This window comes from Cetorhinus maximus, chromosome 16 (genome assembly GCF_964194155.1).
Source record: "Cetorhinus maximus chromosome 16, sCetMax3.hap1.1, whole genome shotgun sequence".
Taxonomy (NCBI): Eukaryota; Metazoa; Chordata; class Chondrichthyes; order Lamniformes; family Cetorhinidae; genus Cetorhinus; species Cetorhinus maximus.
In genome coordinates, this window is record NC_135894.1 from 23365887 (window position 1) to 23381245 (window position 15359).

The following is a 15359-nucleotide window of genomic DNA, read 5'->3' on the forward strand; positions in this document are numbered from 1 at the left end:
ACAACTAGATCAACCACGGTCTTATCAAATGGCAGAGCAGTCTTGTGGGGCTGAAATGGCCTACTCCTGCTCTTAATTTGTATGTATGATGTGCTTGATTAATTACCTGCATTCAGTTTGCAATTCATGTATTGTTCAGCAATGATGTACATAAATAAAAAAGATTTGCGCTACTCGTTGCACAGATTGTATATGGCCACACTCTTTAGATCATACAAGTTAATGCATGCTTCCTCTGGAATTCCAACGATTCATTACCCTGGGCCAGCCTAACATTAATAAGCTCTGTGGGTGTTCCCTGGGGCAGCTGGATGAAACGGGCTACATGCTGTATCAACAAGACTCACTCATCTTCTTGACAATTTCTGCAGTAGGGCAGATTGAACACCGGAGCTGGGACAACCTGACAGCTGAACTGGCCTTCATGGTGTGGGCCCTCAAATGTCTTTAGTGTTACAGCAGGACTTACAAATATAATAATAATGTAAGTATGATCTGTCCCTGCACGCCTTAACCAAATTAAACTTCCATGATTCAATTATTCTAATTAATACACCCAAGGGAACCGAATATTTGTTCCTCAAGAAAAATCTAATAAGAGGAATGTAGCGGAAGCTTTCCCTCTTGCACTCTTCAGGATAGAATCAGCAGATTTGCTATTCTTGCATCCGTCCTGATGAGTGAAAGATGAAAAACTTTCAGCAATACTCAAGTTCTGTACCTACCAAGCCACCAAAATCTAATATTTTAAAAAATATCCAACATGATATTGATAATCTAAAATTATCAGACAAGAGGCCCCATTCTAACGCCTTGTACTTATAAGGAGCAATCGACATACTTACGTTTGAACAGAATGAGCAGAGCCGAAAGGAAAAATGCAGCGCGAAGTGTATTTTGCTGGATTTTTGCAACTGAGACTAGGCGTTAAACGGTTGTTTCCGGGTAGGTTCACCCGACGCTAACGTTTTTCCTGCTGCGCTCGCCGCATCTGGACCAGTGCACGCGTCAAAGCTCCCCTGACAGCGAGGCGAGCTGAGCTGAGGTGTGTGCTTGCGGCAGGGCGGGGGGTCGCATGCACTGCCCCCTCAGTGTATGTGTTACTGTGCCTGTCCGCCCCAGCGCCCGCCTCTCTCTCTCTCCCAATGTTGTCAGGACCCGAGCGGAATCAGCATTGCTGAGGTGGGGAGAAGTTAAACATGAAAACGGACAGATGACTGGCAGCAGAGTTCCCCCAATGAGTTGATGTGTTTGTGTGTGACAGGCGGACCACATCCGCATTGCTGCACTGACTGAATTTACTCTCAGGGATCCGGGGGGAAATTGAAACTTTCATCCCACAAACTCGGCTCGTGTTTAAAAAAAGACCCCATCAAATGCGGGCAACACTCGGGTGTCCCTGGTTTAGACCAGTTTGAAAAATGTCTTGTTTTGCCTTTAGATTATGATTCACCGGGTGGGGGTGTGGCTGGGGGGTGGGGGTGTGGCTGGGGGGGGGGGGGGAGGGGGCCCACAGCAAACTCCCCGGCTGAGCCGCTGTGAGCAGCGTGTGTGAGGCTCGGGGCAGCGCCTCAAACAGCAGCTCAGGCCCGGGAACCCCCCGGGAGCCCCGACCCCCCTACCCCGCACCCCCGGGACCCTCTCGGACATCTCAGTGCGAGGACTGGGCGGGAATTGCCTGCGGACTTTCACCTTCCGATGGACGGACACTCCCACTGTGTCCAGGACCCCCTGGAAATGTCTCCAGCTCAGGGCTGAGGTCGGGGATTGATTTACTTACCCGGATACTTACCCCGATACTTACCCCGATACTTCCCCAGGAAATGTCTAACTCCCGGGTAACTATACAACTGCCCCGTCCCTTCCACCCGGCCATGACCCTCCAACTCCTCTTGACCCCACCCGAACCTCTGACCCCCGACCCTCCGACTCCCTCTGACCTTTCAACTGCCGCCGACCTGACCTGACCTCACCACCCTGCCAACTGCTACCCTACTCCCTGCCAACTGCCACCCTACCCCCACCAACTGCCACCCTACCCTCCCTGCCACCCTACCCCCACCAACTGCCACCCTACCCCCACCAACTGCCACCCTGCCCCCACCAACTGCCACCCTACCCCCACCAACTGCCACCCTACCCCCACCAACTGCCACCCTGCCCCCACCAACTGCTACCCTACCCCCACCAACTGCTACCCTACCCCCACCAACTGCCACCCTACCCCCACCAACTGCTACCCTACCCTCCCTGCCAACTGCCACCCTACCCCCAACTGCCACCCTACCCCCACCAACTGCCACCCTGCCAACTGCCACCCTACCCTCCCTGCCAACTGCCACCCTACCCTCCCTGCCAACTACCACCCTTCCCACCTGCCAACTACCAACCTACCCACCCTTCCATCTACTCCCCTTCCCACCCTGCCAACTACCACCCTACCCTCCCTGCCAACTACCACCCTACCCTCCCTGCCAACTACCAACCTACCCACCCTTCCATCTACTCCCCTTCCCACCCTGCCAACTACCACCCTACCCTCCCTGCCAACTACCACCCTTGCCACCCTGCCAACTACCACCCCACCCTCCCTGCCAACTACCACCCCACCTTCCCTGCCAACTGCCACCCTTCCAACTGCCACCCCACCCTCCCTACCAACTGCCACCCACCCACCCTGCCAACTGCCACCCTGCCAACTGCCACCCTGCCAACTGCCACCCTACCCTCCCTGCCAACTGCCACTCCACCATCCCTGCCAACTGCCACCGCACCCACCCTGTCAACTGCCACCCCACCCTCCCTGCCAACTGCCACCCCACCCTCCCTGCCAACTGCCACCCCACCCACCCTGTCAACTGCCACCCCACCCACCCACCCTGTCAACTGCCACCCCACCCACCCTGTCAACTGCCACCCCACCCACCCTGTCAACTGCCACCATGCCAACTGCTGCCCCACCCTGCCTGCCAACTGCCACCCCACCCTGCCTGCCAACTGCCACCCCACCCTCCCTGCCAACTGCCACCTCACCCTCCATGCCAACTGCCACCCCACCCTCCCTGCCAACTGCCACCCCACCCTCCCTGCCAACTGCCACCCTGCCAACTACTGCCCCACCCTCCCTGCCAACAGCCACCCTACCCTCCCTGCCAACTGCCACCCTACCCACTACCACCCTACCCTCCCTGCCAACTACCCCCCTACTCACCCTGCCAACTACAACCCTACCCACCCTCCCTGCCAACTACCCCCCTACCCACCCTGCCAACTACCACCCTACCCTCCCTGCCAACTGCCCTCCCTGCCAACTACCCCCTACCCACCCTGCCAACTACCACCCTACCCTCCCTGCCAACTGCCACCCAGCCAACTACCACCCTCCCCTCCCTGCCAACTGCCACCCTACCCACCCTGCCAACTACCACCCTCCCCTCCCTGCCAACTGCCACCCTACCCACCCTGCCAACTACCACACCACCCACCCTGCCAACTACTACCCTACCCTCCCTGCCAACTACCACACCATCCACCCTGCCAACTGCCACCCTACCCTCCCTGCCAATTGCCACCCTACCCTCCCTGCCAACTACCACCCTATCCACCCTGCCAACTACCACCCTACCCACATTGCCACCCTGCCATCCTTCCCACCCTGCCACCCAATCCAGCTGGCACCTTGCCCACCTTACCTCCCTACCAACCCTGCTACCCGACCCACTCACCTCACTCACACTTATTCACTAACGCAGTGAGAAGCTATTTAACTGTTGCAAAGCTTTTCAATGTGAATGGCTTACCGGAATATGGCAGTTGGTGCTGTGAAAGGAGATATGTGCTTGGTTTCCCCTGGCAATCCTGCACTATGAAGGTGGACTGCCAGAACAGGTACGCTCCGCATTCCTGAAGAGGTCCAGTTCAGAAATCCAGGCCAGAAATGGGGAACTCTGTCGTTGTATTAAAGGAGTAGAACGGCAATCCGCCAGCGATTGCCAATCCTCAGAAGATCTGGCACACTGCTTCTGTCTCCACATTGTCTGATTTTTATTTCAGATTTCCAGCAACCCCTCTTGTATCATGTAAATCCATCCAGAATCAGAGTCTGACCTCAGACCTGTAGAGAGCAGTGCGAATCCCTGAAGCTGGCATTGTGATTCTGCTTCCCTTCAACGTAAGTCGGAATATTGACACCTAATTCTCACTGGCACCAATGCTTTGACATTAACCTCTTAAAAGGTATGAGAGGGGCGGGAGTCAGGGTGGGAATGCAACCCCAACCTGTTGGATAGGCACCTGCTGTCTTTGTCGGATATTGGGCCATCAGTGTATCCCATCAAGGGGTGGGGGGGGTGGTGGGGGGTGTTGGTTTGGTGGTTTGGTGGTGGCGGTTGTGACAGTCATTACCAATTGTACAGGGAATGAATGACGGCTGCACATTGAGAAACTTGTCAGCAACTGGAAATGAGATTGAACTGTACATTGTCAGAGTGGTTAAAGGTCAGAAAGCCTGATGTTAATAAAGGTTCAGTATTGACATGTCCTCCCTCAGTTCTCTCTGGGACACGGTCTAATGGAAGTACTTTTGTACTGTGTTATATGTCTTATATTGAAAATGACTTTATTTATTGTGCTGAAACCACTGGTTGAGTTTTAAAAAGACTGAACAGCAGCATATTTTTAAAAACAGCTGACTTAAAACAGCAGCTTCTAAGATGGCTGAACATTAACAAAGCTGTGTCCTGCAAATTACAAAACTATTGTAATGGAGCTAGAATATCTAGAAGAACCCAGCAGAGAAAATCACTTTAGAGGAATGTGAATGGTCCATCTCCTGAACCATTCAGGAGATGCACCATTCCCAAAACATCCAATCACCTGTGTATTTAAGTGGGCGTGGAACAAGCCATTAGATGCAAACAATTTGAGCAATGAACACAGGTTGAGACGGGGATTCTTTCAGCCATAACCTAATCATGTCTAAACCATAGATCTGGAATCAACTTGCTATGACCATGTTTGGGTAATTCGTCAGTTGGTGAGAGGGGATTATGTGATGAACCAACTAACCCTCATTTATGACTTAAGAAACTGCTTTTCACCAGGCCAGAGAACAGAAGAAGAGGAGTCACAGACAACCTGCTGGACCTGGTGACCATGCATTACCTTCGTTGTGAAGGTCTCCACCACCCTCAATTTGCTTCTTGCTCCTTCCAGGATAGTACCAGAGATACCCTGAGTCTCTTTCAGTCAGCTGCACATAACTACATAATGTATGTAACAGATGGACTGTCTGCCAGGACTGGGAGGTATGTAAATATGCATTTCTGGTGCCTGGACAGGTTTCGAGGTGCGCACTTTGTTCTGCACAATGCAGTGCAGTAGCAAGGACTGGTGCAGGGCGTGGGGTACTGAGTGTGGTTATCCCTGTATCGGTCATAAGAGATTTACTTAGTTGAGTGGGACAGGGATCAGTGCTGGGCAACCTGGTGCATCCGAAGAATAAATGATGGGAAAAAAAATTCAGTGGGATTTCCCAGGGAAAGATGTTAGGCAACATTTGAGTGCAGTGTCCCAGAGATCGGTGCTGTGAGATGTACTGAGTGCAGTGTCCCAAGGATCAGTGCTGGGAGATATACTGAGTACAATGACCCAGGGATCGGTGCTGGGAGATGTACTGAGCGCAGCGTTCTAGGGATCGGTGCTGGGAGATGTACTGAGCGCAGCGTCCTAGGGATTGGTGGTGGGAGATGTACTGAGTGCAGTGTCCCAGGGATCGGTGCTGCTCAGACCCAGGGCATCACTGCACTTGTTCCTTGGGACAGTCAAACCATTCAGTTCAAATTCCTGCTTCCACCAGATTTTATTCAAGCATATGTTTGATTGATGGCTGTATTTTTCTAAGTAAATCACAATTTTAAATAATCCTATTGACTGATCAGCTAATGTAGATAGGAGCGGTAGAATTTTAATGTGCTCAGTTCTAATGTATCTCGAATGGATTTTGATAGTGTATCTCAGTCTCTCTCTCCCAGGCACCAGTCAATCTGAATCTGCCATGGTTTGGGACTTGTCAGTGACAACAACGACTACCTGTGTTTATATAGTACCTTGAACAAAGTAAAACATCCCAAGGCATTTCACAGGAACTTTCTCAAATGAAATTTGACACCAAGCCACATGAGGAGATGTCAGGATATGTGACCAATGATGAAAGTATGAAAATCTAGAGTCCACAAGAGGCCTGAATTGAAGGAATTTTTAAAAAAAATAATTTACAGGGTTTGGATGTCGCTGGCTAGGCCAGCATTTATTGCCCATCCCTAATTGCCCTTTAGAAGGTAGTGGTCAGCTGCCTTCTTGAACCGCTGCTGACCATGTGCTGTAGGTACAAAAATCTCAGAGGGTTTTAGGGTTGGAGGATGTTTCAAGGCCATGGAAAGATTTAAAAACTGGAATGAGATTTTTAAAAATTGAGCCATTTTGCTGGATTTACGGAATAGAGGACCAAACAGTGACTATGTTTGAAGGTTCAGTCTTATAAGGGCTAACGCAGAAGAAACGCATTTATTGTTTTGGATATTCTGAAGAAAAGACTAATGTTGGTGTTACGAGGCTTTGCCCCCTTTATCTTTGAAAATGTGATTTTTCAACTTTCAACTGACTGGACATTTTGCATTCTGAACTGAGACAGAGCAAACTGCTTCTAAATGCAAGGCCATATTCCAAGGTGAGGGTGAAAATCAAACAAATCATCCTCAGGGGTGCATGAAGGGAGAGACATTTCCTGTGATCCAGACACCCATCGAATCACGTAACTGTCCAAGGAAGACACATTAAAAATGCCAAGTACTGGATATTGAAACAATGGCCGCCACAGACAGAGCCACCCAAATCCTCTTGGAAATACACAATGGGTGAAGTATTTCAAGGCAAGGTTGCCAGCCACTAGAGAGAGATTGCAAGTCACACAGGCAGTATCCACAAAGCCTTCAGCAAAGGAAACAAGCTGAGTGCTGCTCACACTGTCCCGCTCTCTCTTTTTGAATAAGCATGTCACCCGGCTCGAGAAGCCAACTCTTCCAGAATCCTACCAGTGAACTGAGATCTCATAATAATGGCAACATTATCTTCATCTGACTGCATCCAATAAATCTGCTAATCCAAATTGGCCGCAAAAATTTAAAATCTATGCCTCAAGGGCAATCAAAGGACACTTAACCGTATATGCTTTAACTTTTCTTTTAATTGGACTCTAACTCCCTTCATTTCTGAACGTGTTTGTGTGTGTTTGCGTGTGTGGGCACTAATGACTGCATGAGGGCTGAATGCTTGATGTTGTGTTTTGATTATTTGTCTCAGATTTAGTGGTTAATACATTTTCTCTTTGACTCAACCTTGCTTGATTGGCTCCTTATTGTTCACAGCTTAAGTAGTAAATTACATTCTGATTTGGAAAAGGCATATCCTCGTAAAACGAAACTGAAACCTGTGTTGTGACCAACCACGGAGGTTGAATTGAGGACTTAATCCTGTTAATTTATCTGGTTACTGATCAAATGAATCTGATTAGCAGTTGAAAACCTAATTTGCGCTCTGACAAGAGTGTTTATCAATTTGCTGACTGAAGGCATGAAAATCTCATGGTGGCACATGTTGGGGTGAAGAAAGCTCATGTGGAGAATAAACACTGATATGGAACCAGTTGGAGCCAACGGCCTGTTCTGTGATGTAAATTCTATGCAATTTGAACTGGCGCTTGCTGCATTTATCAAGATATGGCTTGGTTTGATAGCCTGGAGGAACTAAGTACCAATTAAATCTCTACCTCTCCAGTAAAGGCTGGACAATCTGAGCTTGGCTGACAGCCCTGCCACATTGCTCCATTTCATAACCTTTGACCATTGAGCAGGGCATCGCACTGAGAAAAAGCTGTTTCAATTACAAAGAAAGGAGAGAAACACTTGCATTTAGATAACACCTTTAACAGCCTCAGGATGCCCAAAAGCACTTTGCAGTCAATGTAATGCTTTTTGAAATAAAAATACCTGGAAAAACTCAGCAGGTCTGGCAGCATCTACGGAGAGGAACACAGTTAACGTTTCGAGTCCATAAGACTCTTCAACAGAACTAAGGAAAAATAGAAAAGAGGTGAAATATAAGCTGGTTTAAGGGGGGGAGGGGGGGGGGGGAGGGGGGTGGGGGTAGAACTGGATAGAGGGCCAGTGATAGGTGGAGATTGCCAAAAGATGTCATAGACAAAAGGACAAAGAGATGTTGAAGGTGGTGATATTATCTAAGGAATGTGCTAATTAAGGGTAGAAAGCAGGACAAGCAAGGTACAGATAGCTACAAAAAGCTAAAAGCTACTGCGGATGCTGGAAATCCAAAACAAAAACAGAATTACCTGGAAAAACTCAGCAAGTCTGGCAGCATCGGCGGAGAAGAAATCAGTTAACGTTTCGAGCCTTCATGGCCCTTCGGCAGAACTGCAGCATAGTTTCAACAAGGGAGAAATATAAATTGGTTTAAGGTGGGTGGGGGGGGGGGGTGGGGAAGAGACACATTGAGGGTGTGGTGTGAGCAGATAATCAAAAGATGTCACAGACAAAAGGGTCAAAGAGGTGTTGAAGGTGGTGGTCTTTGTCTGAGAAAAGTGCTAATTAAGAATGGAAAACAGGATATTCAAAGTACAGCTCTAGTGGGGGTGGGGTGGAAAGACTAAAGGTTTTAGTTTTAGATTTAAAAATAATGGAAATAGGTGGGGAAAGAAGAATCTATATAAATTATTGGAAAAAAAAAGCGGGTGGGGGGGAAAAGAAACGGGGTGGGGATGGGGGGAGGGGGAGTTTAAGATCTAAAGTTGTTGAATTCAATATTCAGCCCAGAGGGCTGTAAAGTGCCTAGTCGGAAGATGAGGTGCTGTTCCTCCAGTTTGCGTTGGGCTTCACTGGAACAATGCAGCAAGCCAAGGACAGACATGTTGGCAAGAGAACAGGGTGGAGTGTTAAAATGGCAAGCGACAGGGAGGTTTGGGTCTTTCTTGCGGACAGACCGCAGGTGTTCCGCAAAACGGTCGCCCAGTTTGCGTTTGGTCTCTCCAATGTAGAGGAGACCGCATTGGGAGCAACGAATGTAGTAGACTAAGTTAGGGGAAATGCAAGTGAAATGCTGCTTCACTTGAAAGGAGTGTTTGGGCCCTTGGACGGTGAGGAGAGAGGAAGTGAAGGGGCAGGTGTTGCATCTTCTGCGTGGGCATGGGGAGGTGCTATAAGTGGGGGTTGAGGAGTAGGGGGTGATGGAGGAGTGGACCAGGGTGTCCCGGAGGGAACGATCCCTACAGAATGCCGTCAAGGGGGGTGAAGGGAAGATGTGTTTGGTGGTGGCATCATGCTGGAGTTGGCGGAAATGGCGGAGGATGATCCTTTGAATGCGGAGGCTGGTGGGGTGATAAGTGAGGTACAGATAGCCCTAGTGGGGGTGGGGTGGGGGGAAGGGTTCGAAATAGGCTAAAAGGTAGAGATAAAACAATGGATGGAAATACATTTAAAAATAATGGAAATAGGTGGGAAAAGAAAAATCTATATAAATTATTGGGGGGAAAAAAGGGATCGGAAAGGGGGTGGGGATGGAGGAGAGAGTTCATGATCTAAAATTGTTGAACTCAATATTCAGACCGGAAGGCTGTAAAGTGCCTAGTCGGAAGATGAGGTGCTGTTCCTCCAGTTTGCGTTGAGCTTCACTGGAACAATGCAGCAAGCCAAGGACGGACATGTGGGCATGAGAGCAGGGTGGAGTGTTGAAATGGCAAGCGACAGGGAGGTCTGGGTCATGCTTGCAGACCCCCTTTCCGATCCCCCCCTTTTTTTCCCAATAATTTATATAGATTTTCTTTTCCCACCTATTTCCATTATTTTTAAATGTATTTCCATCCATTGTTTTATCTCTACCTTTTAGCCTATTTCGAACCCTTCCCCCCACCCCACCCCCACTAGGGCTATCTGTACCTTGCTCGTCCTGCTTTCTACCCTTAATTAACACATTCCTTAGAGAATATCACCACCTTCAACACCTCTTTGTACTTTTGTCTATGACATCTTTTGTCTATCTCCACCTATCACTGGCCCTCTATTCAGCTCTACCTGTCCCATCCCCCCCCCACCTTAAACCAGCTTATATTCCACCTCTTTTCTATTTTTACTTAGTTCTGCTGAAGAGTCATATGGACTCGAAACGTTAACTGTGTTCCTCTCCGTAGATGCTGCCAGACCTGCTGAGTTTTTCCAGGTATTTTTATTTTTGTTTTGGATTTCCAGCATCCGCAGTTTTTTGCTTTTATCTTGGTGCTTTTTGAATTGTGTGTAGGAAACTCAGAAACCAATTTCCCCAAAGCAAGCTAATGGCCAGGTAAAAGCGTAATGGCCAGGTAATCTGGTTTTGAATGAAACAGAAACGGAAAATGATGGAAAAACTCAGCAGGTCTAATAGCATCTGTGGAGAGAAAAACAGAGTTAACGTTTCGAGTCTGAAAAAGAGTCATACGGACTTGAAACATTAGCTCTGTTTCTCTCTCCACAGATGCTGTTAGACCTGCTGAGTTTTCCTAGCATTTTCTGTTTTTGTTTCAGATTTCCAGCATCTGCAGTATTTTGCTTTTATCTGATTTTGAATGATGTTGATTGAGGGATAAATATTGGCCAGCACAGCAGGGCCAACTCCCCAACTTTTCTTCAAAATGGTGCCAGGGGACAGCTTAGATCCACCTAAGGCTATGCAGGGCCTCAGTTTACCATCTCAACCGAAAGACGGCACCTCTGATTGTGCGGTACTCACTCAGTAATGTACTTGAGTGTTAACTCTCTGACCCAAAGGGGAGCATGGTTCCCACTCAGACACGAAGCTTTACAATCTTTTCTGGGAATCAGTCCCCCCCGGACTAACCAAACTGGCTGATTGGCATTCCCTCCAGCATTGAGGGTTTGAGGCTTCTCAAAATTCTTCACCTTGCACCCTAGGAGGGGCAACCAGAAGCCTGGAACCGACTGGTTGTTGAAAACTGATGTCTGTGCAACATAATCCTATGTTTCAGGCAACAAATGGATTTGCAGTGTTGGATTTCTCAATAGAACAATCTATCTGACCAGTCAAAAACAAGATCTCGGGCTTGAGTTTCCACTTGCTTCACTAGTTATATCAGTACAATCCGGACAGAATCGGCTAAACCAGGGCAAATGATTAGGTTATCGTAAACAGAAGTGAATTAATCCCAAACTCACCTACCTTATAATGGAAAGGGATAGTGAAACAATTACATTCTATTGCACTGCCAGGTTGCTGTAGTTCATAGAAGATTTGTGATGATGCAAATCAATTTTAGTGGAAAGTTGAAGTGTAAACTCACCAGTGCATCTTGCACGCAATTTCCCAATTGCACCCAAAGCAGAAACTCTTCCCCCATCCACAAGGAAAGAGGTGATTCCAACCAGAGAGCAAACATACCCTTTCCTGAAACCCGTCAGCAGGCTTAATAATGGGGTGAAAGGTGAATCTCAATGGTGCACAGAACTTGAACATCCATGCAGAATAAATACATTTTTGTTTTTTAGTTTGAAGGCCAGAATTACTTGAATTCCTAAATCACAACTCCAAAACACTTAAAAATGTGAGAGCTTGAGTTTTAGTTTCTGTGGAGCATGCAGAACTGATTATGTGGAGTTAATCTGACAGTTTTATTGGAAAAAGGCTCTACGAACTTGTTCTACGCAACACACTTGTACTTCAACAGGAAAATGTTGCATTTATATAGAGACAGAAGGATGATGATCCTTTTCAAATAATTGTGCAGTACATTCAATGAACAAGCAGATCGAGCAGAATGGGTTCACCAACAAGAAAGGTACCAAGATAAAGGAAAAATACTGTGGATGCTGGAAATCTGAAACGAGGTACGTTGTTGTCTGGCATACTGACCTCTACCTCGCAGAGGCTGAGCGCCAACTCTCAGACACTTCCTCCTACCTCCCCCTGGACCATGACTCCACCACCGAACATCAAGCCATTGTTTCCAGGACTGTCACTGACCTCATCTCCTCTGGAGATCTTCCCTCCAAAGCTTCCAACCTCATAGTCTCCCAAACTCGGACAGCCCGCTTCTACCTCCTCCCCAAAATCCACAAACAGGACTGTCCTGGCAGACCGATCGTGTCAGCCTGTTCCTGCCCCACGGAACTCATTTCTTCCTATCTTGACTCAATTCTCTCTCCCCTTGTCCAGTCTCTTCCCACCTACATCCCGTGATTCCTCTGATACCCTACATCATATCAACAATTTCCAGTTCTCTGGCCCCAACCACCTCCTCTTCACCATGGACATCCAATCCCTCTACATCTCCATCCCCCACCAGGATGGTCTGAGGTCTCTCCGCTTCTTCCTTGAACAGAGGCCTGAACAATCCCCATCCACCACCACTCTCCTCCGTCGGGCTGAACTTGTTCTCTCACTGAACAATTTCTCCTTAAACTCCTCTCACTTCCTCCAAATAGAAGGTGTGGCTATGGGTACCCGCATGGGCCCCAGTTATGCCTGTCTTTTTATGGAGTATGTGGAACATTCCTTGTTCCAGTCCTACTCAGGCCTTCTCTCACAACTCTTCTTTCGGTACTTCAACGACTGTTTTGGTGCTGCTTCATTCTCTTGCCTGGACCTGGAAAAATTTACCAATTTTGCTTCTAATTTCCACCCCTCCACCATTTTCACATGGTCCATCACTGACACTTTCCTTCCCTTCCTTGACCTCTCTGTCTCAATTTCTGGTGATAGACTGTCCATCCATGTTCTTTACAAGCCCACCGACTCCCACAGCTACCTCAATTGCAGCTCCTCACACCCTGACTCCTGTAAGGACTCCATCCCATTCTCTCAGTTCCTTCGCCTCCATCGCATCTGTTCTGATGATGCCACTTTCCAAAACGGTGCTTCTCACATGTTTTCCTTCTTCCTTAACTGAGGTTTCCCACCCACAGTGGTTGACAGGGCCCTCAACCGTGTCCGACCCATCTCCTGCACCTCTGCCCTCACACCTTCCTCTCCCTCCCAGAACCATGATAGGGTCCCCCTTGTCCTCACTTTTCACCCCACCAGCCTCTGTACTCAAAGGATCATCCTCCGCCATTTCCGCCAACTCCAGCATGATGCCGGCACCAAACACATCTTCCCTTCACCCTCCCTGTTGGCATTCTGTAGGGACTGTTTCCTCTGGGAAACCCTGGTCCACTCCTCTATCACCCTCAACCCTCTCCCACGGCACCTTCCCATGCAATCGCAGAAGGTGCAACACCTGCACCTTTACTTCCCCCCTCCTCACCATCCAAGGGCCCAAACACTCCTTTCAAGTGAAGCAGCATTTCACTTGTACTTCCCTCAATTTAGTTTACTGCATTCGCTGCTCCCAATGCGGTTTCCTCTACATTGGAGAGACCAAACGCAGACTGGGTGACCGCTTTGCGGAACACCTTCGGTCTGTCCGCAAGCATGACCCAGACCTTCCTGTCGCTTGCCATTTCAACACTCCACCCTGCTCTCATGCCCACATGTCCGTCCTTGGCCTGCTGCACTGTTCCAGTGAAGCTCAACGCAAACTGGAGGAACAGCACCTCATCTTCCGACTAGGCACTTTACAGCCTTCCGGACTGAATATTGAGTTCAACAACTTCAGACCATGAGCTCTCTCCTCCATCCTCACCCCCCTTTTTCATCCCCCTTTTTCCATATTCATTTTTATTTTTTTAATTTTTAATAATTCCCCCCACTTATTTTCATTATTATTTTAAAAATTTATTTCCATTTTCATTCATTGTTTTATCCCCAGCTTTTAGCCTATTTTCGATCTTTTTTCCCACCACCGTCCCCTCCCCCCACCACACCCTCACTCAGGCCATCTGTCACTTTCCAGAGTGCTCACCCTGGTCCGGGCATTATTATCACATCCTGCTTTCTACTCTTAATGTCACCATCAGCACCTCCTTTAGCCAGTACCACCACCATCAACACCCTTTTGACCTTTTGTTTATGACATCTTTTGCAATCTCTCCTTTGCCTCCACCTAACACTGGCCTTTTATCCAGCTTCACCTGTCCCACCCCACTTAACCAGTATAAATTTCACCACCTCTCTACCTTCCTTTAGATCTGAAGAAGAGTCATACGGACTCGAAACGTTATCTATCTCTCTCTCCACAGGTACTGTCAGACCTGCTGAGTTTTTCCAGCATTTTTTGTTTTTGTTTCAGAAAGGTACCAAGGTTTGAGAACAACTGAGACAAAGCGCTGCACAGAAGGTCTCTGGACACAAGGGGGTGCCAAAAAGCTTCAGTTTGAATCTGACCCTTTCCTCCTTTCCTGGCACACATTCCTCAACTTTCCACAGACCTTGAGATCTAGGGAATCACATCAGACCATGAATAAAGATGGCAGGCAAAGAGCACATGGCACAAATGTAAATTGGAGGATCCAGGTGGTGTTCATATTGGATGTTGGACAGTGGATCTGGGTGCTGTCCTTGTTCTATGTCACATCATTGGAATTATGACTGGGTGCAGACAGGAGCAGGAGAGACAGACTTTCCCCCAGCACTGGGAGGAAGAAACCTGCAGCTCTCACTAAGAAGGTGTGGTTAGAGGTAGCTGAGGCAGTGAGCAGCGGGAGCATTGTACACAGATCACGAATGCAGTCGAGGAAGCAGCTTATTGACCTCACCAGTCAGGAAAAGTGAGTACGTTTGCTGCTTCCCCTAAACACTGAGCTTCAAGTACTTACCTCTCCTTGGCTTCTGAGGGGATAATATCCCTTTAAATTTATAAACACTCCTGTTTGCTGAGGCAGTGCTTGGATTGTCACGTGTGTGCAGCTGATGACACATCCAGTACCTGAGGGAACGCAGCCAGAGAGGAGAATCTGAAAGCCTAATCATTTTGGCTATTGTCATCACAGGGGTAGTTTCCATAACTCCCAGCCCTGGCAAACAAGCTGTCCATCAACTACCCTATGTATTTATGTGCGGCCGACTGTGAGGCCCTCAATATGTCTCCGGTAACATCCTGAAAGGAGCCAGGAACAAAGAGATTGAGGACGGGTTTGACCTTCACAGCCACTGGTAATGCATGGTCAGCAGGTCCAGCAGAAAACAAGTCACCCTCTAGGAGGCTGCCGATACCTGACATCTCAGCCTCTACCTGCGGAAGCACTGATCTCCCGAGCGGCCCAGGAATGTAAAGCCTTTGTATATGCTGTGATGATGTAATACCTCCTGTAACCTCAGCCCCTCTCCTGTTCACATCTCCCCCTGTGCCCCTCTCACCCTACATA

At 48.3% G+C, this 15359-nt stretch overlaps 1 protein-coding gene across 1 annotated transcript in view; it reads left to right on the top strand.

The window, feature by feature from the left end:
• Positions 1–226: 226 nt before the first annotated feature.
• Positions 227–15359, top strand: part of LOC144692047 (uncharacterized) — a 48503-nt gene continuing 33370 nt past the window's right edge. The window contains exons 1-2 of the mRNA XM_078560603.1: positions 227–427; positions 4121–4171. Of these exons, the coding sequence (XP_078416729.1) occupies positions 227–427; positions 4121–4171 (252 nt within the window). The remainder of the gene's footprint in view (positions 428–4120; positions 4172–15359) is intronic.